Source organism: Carcharodon carcharias (assembly GCF_017639515.1).
Source record: "Carcharodon carcharias isolate sCarCar2 chromosome 18 unlocalized genomic scaffold, sCarCar2.pri SUPER_18_unloc_1, whole genome shotgun sequence".
Lineage (NCBI taxonomy): Eukaryota > Metazoa > Chordata > Chondrichthyes > Lamniformes > Lamnidae > Carcharodon > Carcharodon carcharias.
In genome coordinates, this window is record NW_024470559.1 from 249,890 (window position 1) to 265,530 (window position 15,641).

The following is a 15,641-nucleotide window of genomic DNA, read 5'->3' on the forward strand; positions in this document are numbered from 1 at the left end:
GAGCAGGCTGTTGACTTGGGTGATCGACCATAATCATAGTGAATGGCGGAGCAGTCCCAGAGGCCTGAATGGCCTACTCCTGGCCCTAGTTTCTATATTTAAATGTCCGTGCTGTGTGTGTGTGTGTGTGTGTGTGTGTGTGTGTGTGTGTGTTGGCCTTTGAGCACAGTACTCTGCTGCTGAGACTAAAGGTGCACTTCGTGAGGTGCGGAGTGTTGCGGTGGCAACACCCGATGCTCTATTCTGGTGTTGACCTTTGCTGTCTTATTCGTCCAATGTTTATGGAGATAAATCTAGATTCCCTACTAAATTCAGGGAACAACTGATGAACGCGGGGAAATACACGTTGAAAATAAACGTCAGCATATTTAAATATGCTAATCAGAGGCAAACGTTTCAAAGTGTTTTACCTCGGCACATTCAGGAGAGAACCTGCATTCTTTGGAGGAATTGCCTTTAAACCAATCCTTCAAATATTACAGAAAATACCTGGTGGGAATGATTGTGATTTAAGCACAATGACATCATTGTTTACTCGTCATTCTTTATTTATAATATGTCATGAAATAAAAGATGGAATGAAACGTATACTGAATATGATTTAGTCTTTTCTTGTTCTGCTGAGAACACTTATTTGGATGACCTGAAAGGTAGACGTAACATTTCCTTACTTGAATCATTTCTTTCAATTAGAATGTAGTGGGAGAATATAAAAATTTTAACCCGCGACAATGAGATTTTAATTAAAAATTGCGGGCTGATTAATATAAGTGAGCGCTGATTGGTTCATGGTAAATCTTCTTTGTGTAACCTCATTGAGTTACTTGGTGAATCAATGGGGAAGATGGATGAGCATAATGCTTACTCAAGTGCAAATGGACTTCACAGGTTAGCCAGTATGGTGCCACATCAAAGAATGTTCACCACTGACGTGCATTGGTTTAAAGGGGGAATGGCTCTGTGGATACGATATTGGCTAACAGTCAGAAATCATCGAGAAGAGTCAACGGATGTTCTGTTTCCCCCAAAATGAAAAGACGGATTCCAATTCTGTTCCTCTAGCTCTCGCTGATGGGACCGCTGCACGCAATTTTGAGACATACAATTATAATTAGAGAGAAGACACGGTATCAACGATTCCAGAGGCAACCTATTTAAACACAGAATAAACAGCATGAAGCATAGTAGCATGTGACAGCGGAGCTTGGGAAATGCACATGCAAGCGTCAAGTGGCATTCATTCAGGGAAACGTGAAATAATATTTTTTTATCACGAATATTAATGGGCACAGTGTCACGTAAATGTCACAAGGTTAAGGAATGCCCTGGAGAGATAGAATTGGGGCTTTAATCTCTGAATTTCAGGGTTGTAACTGGCTTCACCACGCTCTCAGACCGTGCCTCCAAGAGGCTGTGCAATTGGTTGTAAAGGACACATTTTCCCAGATTTCACCATTAAATTGTTTTGTCAATCACAATAACTTGCTACGAAATGGTTCTTGATCCTTCCACCATTGAGTACGGAATTGCAATTCATCTGTTCATATGTTCCATTCATTTATGGATGATACACGCGGCTCCCACTATGCGTCAGGAGCAATGAGAGTGAATGTTTAAGGACTCCGCCATCATTGAGTTTGCATTGCATTGGATGGTGTCGAGCATCTCGGATTCTGTCGAAGGCATTTTTCCAGGAAATTGGAGACAGTGCAATATCTTGAAACGCACACCCATGATCTACCCGCCGGCCATAGCTCCCACACGGCCCTTGAACCAGCCATTTGCTGATCAAACTCTCAGTTCACCAACAGCCCCGTTAAGAAATAACGGTGATCCAAGCCGAAGCTTAGTGCCCAATCCACTGCTGCCGCTCAGCGTCTCCAGTAACTGAGATTCGGGAACATTTTTAGTAAATGATGAATAGTTCTTCAAATTACGGCCATCTCCCTCCCCCACCCCTCCCATTTATGTGTCGGCGTTCTGGGCGCCTGCCCATCGGTTTATAGCAGCCCTGATTGACTTTTGCTAAGAGGAATGTAAACTGATGTGCGCAGAAAATTGACTGATGTAAATTACATTAAAACAGAATGTTGTAGCTGGAATATGGATTTCACTTTGAAAATCTTAGAATCTTCATGTTGATAGAGTTGTGCATTGCGTAAGATAATCCTTGAGATGCGGAAATGTGGTTAATATAAATAGACTTAAGTTAATTTTGGCAAGGAAATGGGCATTTTCCATGCAGATTTTGGTTACAATTCCAACATCGAAGGATAATCATTAATCCGGGCTACATCGTAGTGATCGTCTGTTTCACTATTATCCTGGTATTTGGACTCAAGTTTTAATTAACATGAACCTTGCAGAGAATACAGGGCGATAACAGAGAAAGTGACAATGCAGCAACATCCAATGTACTCAGCAATACACAAGAATTGCTGACATGCTGCTAAATCACACCAGATTGAATGTTACTAGTAATATGACAGATTGAAAGGAGTCCCTTGACAATTTCCTGCAGTACTGTTGAGCAGAATCATTTATCCCAGACTCAGTGACTTTCTTGCTCTTCCTCCAGAGAGCACAGTTAGAATTCAGCGCGAACTCTAACATCTGTCTGATGGCTGGCATTGCACAGCCCAGCAGTTTCTTTTTAGAAGTTAATGTTTATGAAAGTGTATATATTATATGATCTCTCCGTGCTGAACTCACTCTTTAACACAATATGGTCTGCTTCACATGTTTGCTTCTCAGTTATGGTGTCCGTCCCTGTGGGGATACTTCACTTCCTCATCCTCTTTATAGGACGATGATTAAAATGGTGCAATCTAGACCCTTGGGGGTAGACGGAGCTAACGGTGCCGGTCCAGCTTTTGAAACCCATTGTTTGTTTTGCTCTGGTTACTATTTTTGAACTGACCCAATTGGAGAACATTTTGACTGAGCTGGAAGAAAGAAAGTAGGCGTTAGAGGAGGCTGGTGTGGGGGAACTTGTTCAGAGTTATCTCGTTAACTTAATGTAACATTGATGAATGTATGTAACTTTAAGCAACAAAACGAACCAGTGCACTGTGTAGCGAATGATGTCCTCCTTTGCCTGGGCTTTTGCTCAGTGAATGTTTCTGTTTCATATTCCTGATCTGCCGCACACTGTGGCTCCACTTCTCTTTGAGTGACTTCTTCTGTATCAGTTCTCTCATGTTTTTATTCCCTTTCTGTTATTTAATTTACTGTCTCCCCGACTACTCCACCTGTTTAGTCATCTTCACTCAACCTTCCCCGGATTTCATTTTTGTTTCCTTCCACTCCCTTTCACATTTACCCCTTTTGCATACATGTGACGCAAATGTTCCATTTACCTCACATCTGCCATCAGTTCATTTCTTCATCGTTAGTCCCTTCTGCACTTTCCTATCTCTTTAAAATATATTGCTAAATGATATTCTATCTCTGTGTTTAATGAATCTAGAACTCGTACCTGAGTATGTCCTCCTTCTCCTTGCCTTCCCCCCTCTTGTTTGCTCCTGGGTTCAAGTCCTTTCCCTTTCGCTGTCCTCCCAGTTTGTGTTTATTTTGGATTTTCTTTGTATGTTTCACTCTCTGAAACTTTATTTCATATTTTAATTTCTTCATCCCGTTTCTTCTGTTCTTCCTAAATTTCTATTTCCATATCACTTCCTGATGTATCCTCACACTTCACGATTTGTCTTGATCGCCAACTTATGTCCTGTCTGCCTTTAGCTTTCTTGGTGCAATCTTTGTGTCTATTTGTTTCTTTCCTTTCCTGGCTCCCTCTGGAATCTCTCTTTAGTGCACATTTCACGAGCAGCTCTATTGATTGCTAAAGGCAACATATCGACATTCGTCACTTACACTGTTTAATTGTCTTGTTGCTCCCCCGTTTGTATGAATCAGCCCAGGCCACTGGGATCAGTATTCAGATGACAGGGTAGATACAAACCAAAGTCGCTGAAATGCTTGGTCCATCCGTCAAAACAGTTAACCATGTTCTTTCCACTGGCACGTGTCAACAGCCCCTTCATGCAACCGCTGAGAGTTTGTCGAAGTTGAGGACCATAAATTATGAGGCAGCCCAAAGAGAGCGGCGAATCGGGCCATCCTCCAAGGCCACAGCCCTGAATGGGGATCATCGCGGGTTGTGAATGCATAGAGCTCACAAAGGCCCTGAGACATGCTGAGCACCCTTTGCATCTGGAGCGTCTCCAGCCGCTCTGGTCGCTCTTTTTACTGCATATAATTATTCCTGGAGGAAAGGTGGAGGCTGACGATCAGTGTATTCTCACTCCGTGCATTCGAATTCATCAATAAATCATGCTAATCATTTTTAATGATTTTATTATTTATGATACAACATCTCTCAGTAACAAGCTCTAGTGACAATGGGATGGGGGTTAAACAGCAGTTCATGCTGCAGTGGGCGCTATAACCACAAACCTGCAGTCGGGCTATTCAATCCATGGGATCTTTAGACACTGGATGGAAGACAAAGGGGAAATCAGCCGGGACGAAGCGATTGAGCAGCGCTTCTCAGGATCAAACTGTTCACTTCCTGCTATGAGGGACAGACTGGGACAAATTCCCTGACAGTTGTCTGTTTAGGCCAAGGGCATAACCGGGAGTCCCACTGGTAAGGAAATAGGTTACTTATTATTAAATAAATAAAATGTGAGACGGATCTCATGATGAATTGCACAGGCGCACTCTCAAGTTAAACCTCAGAGCCGCCACATTGCAGGAAGATTTTCTTTGCTAAGTAGTTAGTTAGGTGAACACGCAGATCGAAACATTCAAGGAACTTCGCCTGCCTGAGGAGGGACCAAAGAAGTAAATCTCAGGTCACATATGCTGTTAATGACCATGGAAATGTAAAATGGTGGGAAGCTTGTACAAGGCTTTTTGTCGTGAACAATAATTTCAATATGTTGTCTTGCCTTCCTAAACGTGTGGTCTGATGGTAATGGAACTGCCGCTGCATTAAAACATGCAAACAACTCTCGTCAGATTGCAGATCCAGTCCATGAACGGCACTGAAGGGTTAATGCACGCATTTTAAAATCACAGGGTGAACGTGGGTTTCTTCCACACAATATCAGTCAACTTCATCATTTTTGGTGACTTCATCACATGGGTTGTTGCAGATAACCAGACATAGGAAGGGCTCACAACAAACATGACATTGGAAGTTGCTGTGCTGCAAATGGGTGAAGAACATCGCCTTTTAATCAACTGTTTTCCACCACTCCAATTGGAACATGAGTCAATGGGTGCACCCCGGCTCTGACCACTGGCTTTTAATCGACCATGTCATCACCAGGCACAGGGCAGGTATGGTGTTCGGATAATGAAGCCTTGAGAGGCGTTGGTTGCTGAGCTGACCACTGTCTTATCCTTTCAAACATACACATTTTAGGCTCACACATTGGTATTGTCAGGTCTTAAAGCACACAAGTCTTTCAAAGTCTCAAGTTTGAAACAGGCAGGCAAGAAGGAATCTCTCTCAGAGAACTTCTGAGTGACAAATGAACAGGGAAAATGTGACACTGAATTGAGGAGATGTGGGCAGAATTCAGGGATGCAGAGTACTCCAGTGCTGTCCATGAACTTTGTCTTACCATTCATATGAATCAACATTTGTTGAATGAAAACTATCAACGGATCGAATAACTAATGGAAGAGAATCATTGCCTTTACTGGGATGTACTCAATCACATGTCCGCTACATTTAAGCACGTAGACTACTCAAAGCTCCGCAGCATTGAAGGATGCAAGCTCAGAAAGATGTAAGACGAATGGTTCAATCAGAAGAGCGAATAAATTGCCTAATTTCCCGACAACACAAGATAGAAGAGTTCGAATGATTCTCCAAAACTGCTGGAAGTCACAGGCCTTGGTTGGTTTATCAGCAGCCTTCTGAGCCTATGGGCCAAGACCATAGGTAGAGCAAAAACACAATCTCCAAAGATGGGCGGAACCCCACAAAAACATTCTCATTCGGCTTTCATACATCAATGAAAAGGTACGTTTTCCATCACCGTTCTCTTGACAAAGCTTCCACCAAACAGAAAACGAATAAAACTGTCAATCTTCCGTCTTTAGTTAAATGTAAAGAAGCTGATGATGTCCCAACCATTGTCTGAATGACTGGATGCCAATGCGTCGTCAATAGCGTAATTAAATTCATTCACCCTATGAGGGAGAAAGAGAATGTTCCAGAATAATACAAGGTACCTCATTGCCAAGCTGCACAAATGGAATGGAACCCGCCAACCATCAAACAATCATAGTGAAATTTCACGCCACATCATCTGTGGGAAAAGCTTCACTATAAGTGTTCCGATCATCTTAGTGCAACATCTCGACCAGGATCTGGTGCCAGTGGAGACTGCAGTTCAATCAATGCTCCTAGAATCACTGACTTGGCTCTTGCAGTAAGGCAGCTTAAACACGTCGGGTTAGAAATTTCAACTAATTGGTTTTGGCTTCTAAACCACTTATGATTATTTGAAAAAGGTCAGCCTTGAGAGGCTTTAGAAGGTCAGGAAAACATTCTGCTGCCCTGAGAAATTCATCACTCTGGTCCAACCGTCCCACGACGCCATGGTCACAAATTCCCTGGAAGATGGTGAGTCTTCTCACCTGTATCTGGTCATTAATGGAGTTAAACAGGGCTGTGGGCTGGAATCGACTCTCTTCAGCATGTTTCCTTTTCTCTCCATTCTCTTCAATGCCCTCCATATGGCGATGCCGAGATTGAAATCAAATATCACACAAGCAGGAATCTCAACATCCTGTGACTACTCCAGACAAGGAACAAAGTGTCTAAGAACATTCTTCATCACTTTGTGTTTTCAGATGACTGTGCCCGTGCTACCAGTTCAGAGCTGGGAATGCAGGTAGCACAGACTTGACCACCAATCATGCAACAACTTGTACCTCATGATCATCATGACGAAAAATGAATGAATGTACCAGCATGTACCAGGGCGCAATGATTCAGTCTATGCACACAAGGTGTTTACAATGGAGCGCACTCAATCACACTATAGTTAAAGAGGCTTGTTCAAGAATGTAAAACAAACATGAAAAGTGTAACCTTCGGATGCCTCCTGAAATCAACCTGGAAATGAAGAGTAATCTGACCGCTTACCTAAGTGAAAGTCCACACTGCAATATGACTGTCAACGTTGCACAAAGTTTGCAAATCTGATTGTGCACAAACACCATGTCATGAAGCGCAATCATTTTTAGTTGAGCTGCCTGAGGAAAGCTCTGCAGCCCAGATAGCTGGGAATAATACTAGACATTGAACTGACACGTCACACATTCAGTCTTTCACCAGAAACAAAGATGTCCTACCCATTTTGTGCAACCAAAATACTTTAACAAGTTAACCAAATTAAATTTCTATGGAGGATTTGAGCCTGGGTTGCGCTCTCATTGAAGACAATGGAAGCGCTGCAGGGACACTCTGAAGACTTCTCTTTGGAGTTTTAATATTCAACAAGAGTGAGGAAGAGTCTCATATTGGACAAGGAAAATATCACAGATGTGTAAGTAGGACAGTCCGGAGGGCTCATCTACAGAGGCCTCATGGGTGGAGCTGAGGAATGGGGAAGGTGTGACCACACTAATAGTGTTGTATTATAGACCGCCCAATAATCAGAGAGAATTGGAGGAGCAAATATGTAGAGGGATAGCAGGCCGAAGTAAGAAACATAAACGTGTGATAGTAGGAGATTTTAACATTCCACATATTGACTGGGATTCCGATACTGAAAGGGCTGGATGGCTTGGAGTTTGTCAAATGTGTTCAGGAAAGTTTTCTAAATCAATATATAGAGGTACCAATGAGAGAGGATGCAATACTTGATCGCCTATTATGGAACCAGGCAGCTCAGGTGACAGCAGTATGTGTAGGCGAACATTTTGCATCCAGTGACCACAATGTCACTAGTTTAAAGCGAATTATGGATAAGGATAGGTCTGGTCCTCGAGTTGAGATTAAAAATTGGAGAAAGGCGAATTTTGTGGAAATGAGAAAGGATCTAGGAAGAGTGGATTGGAATAAGTTGTTTTTCTTGCAATGATGTGACAGTATGTGGAAGGCATTCAAAGGCGAAATTTTGAGATTGCATGTTCTTTGTTAGGACTAAAGGCAAAGTTAACAGGCATACAGAACCTTGGTTTTCAAGGAATATTGGCGATCTGGTTAAGAAGAAGAGAGAGGTGTATAGCAGGTATAGGCAACAAGAAGCAAATGAGGTACTTGTAGAGTATAGAAAACGTAAGAAAAAACTAAAAAAAGGAACTCAGGAAGGCAAAAAGAAGACATGAGGTTCCTTTGTCAGATAATGTGAAGGTAAACCCGAAGGGTTCCTAAAAGTATAGTAAGAGTAAAAGGATAGGAAGGGACACAATTGGTCCCCTGAAGATCAGCGTGGTCGTCTATGTGCGGAGCCTCACGAGAAGGGGGAGATCATGAACAGTTTTTTTGAATCAGTTTTTACTCAGGAAAGTGGCATAGTGTATATGGAAGGAAGGGAAACAAGCAGTAGTTTCATGGAACATATAGATATTAAACAGAAGGAGGTGCTTGCTGCCTTACAGCGAATAAAGGTAGATAAATCCCCTCGGCCTGACATGATATTCCCTCGGACCTTGAGGCAGACTAGTGTAAAAATTGTACGGGCCCTGGCAGAACTATTTAAAAAGTCCTTTGACACGGGAGAGGTGCCGGAGGATTGGCGGGTAGCTCATGTTATTCTGTTGTTTAAAAAAGTCTCCAAAAGTAAACCAGGTAATTTCAGGTCATTGAGCCTGACGTCAGTACTAGGTAAATTATTGGAAGGTGTTCTGAGAGGTCAGATATATAGTTATTTGGACAGTCAAGGGCTGATTAAGGTTAGTCAACATGGCTTTTTGCATGGTAGGTCGTGTTTAACGAAAATTGCAGAGTCTTTCGAGGAAGTTACCAAGAAAGTAGATGAAGGAAAGGCTGTGGTTGTTGTCTACATGGACTTTAATAAGGCCTTTGACAAAGCCCCCATGGGAGGTCAGTTCAGAAGTTTCAGAAACTTGGGTATCCATGGAGAGGATGTAAACTGGATTCGAAATTGGCTGTCTGGGAGAAGGCAGGGAGTGGTAGTGGATGATTGCTTCTGAGACTAGAGGTCTGTGACTAGTGGTGTGCCTCAGGGATCTGTGCTGGGACCATTGTTGTTTGTTGTATATATCAATGATTTGGATGATTATGTGGTGAATTGGATCAGCAAGTTTGCTGATGGCACTAAGATTGGAGGAGTTGTGGACAGCGAGGAAGGCTTTCAAAGCTTGCAGAGAGATCTGGACCAACTGGAAAAATGGGCCAAAAAATGGCGGATGGAATTTAATGCGGGAAAGTGTGAGGTGTTACATTTTGGAAGATCAAACTAAGTTAGGACATACAAAGTAAATGGTAGGGCACTGAGGAGTGCGGAGGAACAAAGGGATCTGGGAGTTCAGATACATAGTTCCCTGAAATTGGCGTCACAGGTAGACAAGGTTGTAAAGAAAGCTTTTGGCATACTGGCCTTCATAAATCAAAGTATTTAGTATAGGAGTTGGGATGTTATGGTAAGGTTGTATAAGACATTGGTGAGGCCAACTTTGGAGTATTGTGTGTAGTTCTGGTCGACTAACTTCAGGAAGGATATCAGTAAGATTGAGAAAGTGCAGAGAAGATTTACTAGGATGTTTCCAGGTATTAAGGAGTTGGGTTACAGGGAAAGAGTAAACAGGTTAGGACTTTATTCATTGGATACTAGAAGAATGAGGGGAGAAATGTTATAAGTTTACAAAATTATGAGGGGTATAGACAGAGTAAATGCGAGTAGGCTTTTTCCACTTAGATTAGGAGAAAAAAACATGAGAGGACATGGCTTTAGCGTGAAAGCGGAAAGTTTTAGGGTGAACATTAGCGGGAACTTCTTCACTCAGAGAGTGGTGAGAGTGTGGAACGAGCGGCCATCTGACATGGTAAATGTGGGCTCCGTCTTAAGTTTTAAGAATAAATTAGAAGGATACATGGATGGGAGAGGTCTGGAATGTTATAGATTATGTGCAGGTCAGTGGGACTAGCGGAGTAATATTTCGGCACAGACTAGAAGGGCCGAATGGCCGGTTTTCTGTGCGGTAGTGTTCTATGGTTCTATGATTCTAAGAGCCTTAGAATAAGCTCAATGAAGATGTTTGTGCCTTTGTACAGCCAATGTAAAAATGAAGGTTAAAGTCTTTAGTGTTTCAAATGGCATTTATTTCTCGTTCTTGAAATCCATCTTCTCGCTGAAGTATTTTAATAATCTAACAAGCAGTTTGAATGGGTATATCAACAGGTTCTTAAACTCCTCTCTGAATTTCGCCTGTGTCACAGCGTAAATACACGTGTTGGTGCAGGTACTGAGAAGCTGCAACATCATTGCTGTACTTTCTGTGATATAAAGGGGGTCAGTGGCACGAAAGACATATTGTTCTGTAATTCGTTGATAAGCGGTCATTACAACCTGTGTCACCCATAACATTAAAAAACTGCCTGTTATGCTGAACAGTAAAATGATAGCTTTTCTTCTCTGATCCATCTCTGGATCCTTGCGGTTCTCTCCACTGCTGAGGCTCTGGAGACCCCTGCGGACTCTGCTGGTCACTAAAATACATCTGACAGTCAGAAGGTTGAGAATGCAAATTAGAATAAATGGGACACAAGGAGACAAAATTCGGTGAAACAACTCATATGCTGCCCAAGCAGGAGAGTTAATGAAGCTAGATTTACGGGTACAATACCAGGGAACGTTATCAATTATAAATACAGGTTCAGAGGTGAAGTACCAAGGGGTACACTCTAAGGAGCATAGCACAGTCACTGTTGCTAGAACCACAGCTGCCGTTTTCGGGGTACAATATTTTGTTTTCAGCTTCCCGCAACAAATTGCCACGAAACGATCAAAGGTGAACACCACTGTTAGCCATACAGAAACAGTCGTGGCTGCAAAAACCAGGAAGTTGTTGAGGGAGCAAACGGGAGTAATGTCCATAAATGAACCTGGGAAGTATCTTGGAAATATGCCTCTTAAGATAGGATCAGTGATGATGACGAGCAGATCGGCCATTGCCATGCCCAACAGGTAACGGTTGATACATTTGGAGAGACAACACTTTCCTCTGAATAATATCAGAATCGTTAGCACGTTAACTGGAACAGAGGAAAGTAATGAAACACATAAACAATGATCAGCCATTGAAGAAATCCGCAGTCTGTCAGTTTATAGGATGACTTTGCTGTTGCATCCAAAATGGATTGTGTAAGAAATGGGTTCGGTGGTGTTTTTGAGCAGATATTTTTTTTCTCAATTTATTGTAAAATCATATTTGAGATCTATCGGTTATTAATGCGAATACATTTCACACTGGAGTGAGTGAAAGGGAAAAGTGAGGTTGTCGAACCATTGCCTCGGAGTGAATGTCCTTCAGAAAGCAACGACATTGTTTGTTTAAACCAGCTTTGGGTTCCATGCCGATGAAGAAAATTCGGTACATGCTGAAAGCAACTAATTAGTTGTTCAAGCTTATGCAAGCTAAACTTGGTTCAGACAAATCAGAGGGAAATTAATCAGTACGAATGGGGAGGAGACATTAATTGTGGGAATTGCTTGGGAGATTCATCTAGAAACTGAACATATGCCTGAAATTGGGAGGGAGCCGTCTAAGATCTGAATGGGATGCCTGAGCAATTAGTTTGGGAAAGTGGGTAAACCTGAGTGTTGGATAAGAAGATAGAGGATTCAGTGCAATGCAGTAAGAGACTGAGATTCTGAGATTGGTATGGAAGTAAAACCTGAGGGGAAGTCTAATACATGGATCACCTATATACACAACTCAATTATTAGGTTTAACCATTGATACCTAATATAATTGGGTTTGGGATAGAGCTCAATGGTCCTGAAATACGTTCCATAAAATTATATTTCACATTCCATTGCTTATAAATGAGAAACGGACACAATGAAGGTAATGCACATCGTCCTTGATGAAATTGAGCAAATACGTATTTTCAAAGCATTATCTAATAATACATCAGGTTTAGTGAAAAAGAAAGAAATGGTTCAATCATGCCTGTTCACTCTGTTCATATATCGAGAAAAAGAACTTCACGGAATGAGGTAAACACACAACAAATGAGTGTAACAGTGAAAACTAACGAACCTGCAACATATTTCGTAGGCCCTCATTTCAGTTTTCCTCACAAATCCTTCAATAAACTTTAGCATTTGATCACCATAATTACTCACACCGTATGGTATCTTATTTACAACCCACTTCTCTGCCCCCCACGTCCGCGCCACCTCTCTCTCTCCCTAAATCTCTGTCTCTCTCTAACTCTCACTCTCTTTCACTTGCACCCTCTGTCTCTCTCTCACTCTTTCATTACTTTTCCTATGTCATCTCCTGCTGATCCCTCTATACCTCTAACATCGTTCTTGCATTGCTCCGTTTCACATCTGACTTACTGCTATTATCCTGAGCGAGTATCCTAGTCATAAATGCTACTTGCTTGTATTTAAATTTCGGCGAGTATTTTTTATGTTCATTTAGAAATGTTTGCGAAAAGTTTAATATTTCAACAGATGATCACAGTCTCTACTTGTTAACTTGTTTTTTTTTTTCTTGTTCAAGTCCGTTCCTTTACTTAAAAGAAAAAAATACAGACCTCATATGTTTCAGGTGAAAGTCCACAGAATCGAGTAATTAATGAAAAAAAACAAGCAATAATTTAGTGTTTGCACACACTTAACCATCATTATCTCATGATACGCGGCCTATCGAGATTACTCATGACAATCACATTCCATATTCCAGCTTGACCAAGAGTTTCTTCAAGCGTCTTAAAATATGTCAACATTTCGGCTCCATATTCCATGCAAAATATATTAAGATAATAGTGCGTCAAAATACAAAAATATGTACATCAGAGGCATAGAAAGAAAATTCAATTCTATCCTCTCTCACCCTCCTTCAATTACTGATTCATGGTTATATCATTAATTACATTTCATTAATTTAACAGTCAGTAACTAATCATAAATTTGCAGGAAAGTAAAAAACTCGGTTCAGTGACATCACTTATTTATTCTGCTCCCCGTCTTTGCCTCCATTTCCCTTAGTGAATGTATTCAATTTTCAGAAGAATGTTGTTTCTCTCATAAGTTAAATGCAAAATACTGCGGATGCTGGAAACCATAAGTAAAAACTGAAGACACTTTTGAAACTCAGCAGGTCGAGCGGCACCTGTAGAAAAAATCGAAACGGAATTAGCGCTTTGTGTTCGTATGACTTCTTCCAGATCTGAAGGAGGACCGTACCGACGCAGAACATTAATTTGGTTCCGCTTTCCACAGCTGCTGCACGTGTGCTGACCCGCAAATATCCCGGGAGACAAATAATGTGAGCATTCTGTCCCACGTCATGTTCAATCTGTGTGCGAAGCAAGGAACAAGCAAAGCATCATTGCTTTGTCAGAGAACCCTAAACTTAAATGAAACTCCATTTGTCGTAATTGTAAAATTCAGATTGAGCAGGGGGATTGTCTAACACAACATTGATACTGCTCATCCTAGATTACAACTAACATGAAAGATTTGTTAGTCTCTCAGATGCACTGTAAACAAATTCAATATAACAGCAATACATTCCATTCCACAATCAGTTCCGGCAACAGCCTGTAAATTCATTCAAATTCATTCAGGGAAGACTATGTGAAAGAAACAGGAACAGAGTGAGTTCGGCAGCGAAGCATACAGCGTGGCAGAAGGGAATAATATTTTGGATCACTGAAAAGGAAAACAATGATTGAATTTGTGGCAAAACTGATTAATGTTGTTTAGCTTTAGAGGTCTGATATTGCGCACCCTCCTGTAGCAGCACGCTGCCTCGTTATGAATCACTGAGAAGATTTGAGAAGTGATAATCCACGACAGATTCGGACCGCAAAGTGATACTGGCAGGAACAATCGATCCTCTTCTGCGTGTTGTTATGACACTGGTGAGAGCCAATCTGTTATGTCACACGCAGTATTGATCTACTGAGATAACGGGTGAAATATTGAATTGGAGGCAGTTTAGGCAAGGATTATTGGATTTGGTTCTGTGTTGACAGAGTTATATGAGAAAATTTTGAGCTGGTTGCATCCACAATCAAAGGAGTTGATAAGAATAAGAGCTGACATTACTGCAACGTACAAGATACAGAGGTCGTTTAAAGAGGAATTGACAGAATATATTCTGCCAGGATTTTTCACCTCATGAACTAATAAAGGCCATATGGGCACTATTTCATACTCACCTTCTGCACATTCAAACTGGGGATGATTAAGGTTATATTCACTGCGAGGGTCTGAAATCTCTGGAATTGTCTTGGAAAAATAAATTTGGATGCCCAGATATTGAAAATACTCAAGGTTTTGATAAACTGGGATTTACCCTATAGCAGAGTAATGGAATATTGGGAAACCAATGGAAAATTGAGCTTTGGGCGCCTTCAAATGAGTCAATAACTGATCGTCAGGCTGAACAGGCTGCTCGTGCTGTCCGCCATACTTCACCTCCTGTTTCAATGTCCTTGTGTTCTTACCCAGACAGCTGAAAACAATTCACCCAGTAAACAAATAATCTTTTAGAATTGCCAAGATTGCATCCGAAATGGTCAAGCAGATACATGAAATTCACAAAGGGTCGACAGAGCAAAAAATAAGGAATTTCATTCCTCAGCGTATAAATCTGATAAGTCAGCTTTAAACATATACTTACTGAAACAAAGGCGATTCGAGCAGTTATGTCAAATACCGAGTTAGAACATTAAGAACTGGACGCAATAGCTCACCAAATACTCCAATTGGCGGAAGAACAAGAAAGTAAGTATCTTCTATTTGATAGATGACTGGATATTCCATTACTGTGAGGGAGACTCGAACCCACAGCTCAGGCACGCACTCTGAGCTCACCCATTCTGATGGTAATTGATATATCAAGGGTATGTTATTCCGCAGAGGCGGTTGTATACCTGATTAATGTTATTAGTCACACTGTGTAAACAAACACATTACATCAGCAGCTTTGACTCCGCTGTAAATTACATTGTGTAATAATTATTCTGAAGCAAGATCGCATCAAAAAACAGGGCATAGTGTAATCCCTGTAAATCCCGATAACACGATGCAAACTATGATTGCCGAGCAGCAACATAACAATAAACAAAGATTGAAAATTACATTGTTGATGCTAATATTCGCTTTGTCTGTTTAAGTTAGATCGTTAATGGAATGGTACTGACAGAAATGGTTCGGCACAGAAAGCGAGAGAGAGAGAGACAGAGAGCGAGACAGAAAGACTGAAGAAAGAGAGCTGGTGGGAGAGCAGAGAGTGGAGGGTTAGGGAGATTGGTAGAGAGCCAGAATTCATTTGTGCATGTTTACTATTCGCCAGCCAAAGGTCTCTCCATTTTCTCTGCCGGCTACCTCTGTATTATCATAATTCATGAAGCTCTCAAGAATGGAGAAAGCTCAAACCTATATCATTCGCCTCATCAGCAACAT

General features: G+C 41.4%; 1 protein-coding gene across 1 annotated transcript in view; it reads right to left on the minus strand.

Moving 5' to 3' along the window:
* Positions 1 to 10,310: 10,310 nt before the first annotated feature.
* Positions 10,311 to 15,641, minus strand: part of LOC121273416 (probable G-protein coupled receptor 139) — a 58,929-nt gene continuing 53,598 nt past the window's right edge. Inside the window, exon 2 of the mRNA XM_041180599.1 lies at positions 10,311 to 11,245. Within this exon, the coding sequence (XP_041036533.1) occupies positions 10,311 to 11,245 (935 nt within the window). The remainder of the gene's footprint in view (positions 11,246 to 15,641) is intronic.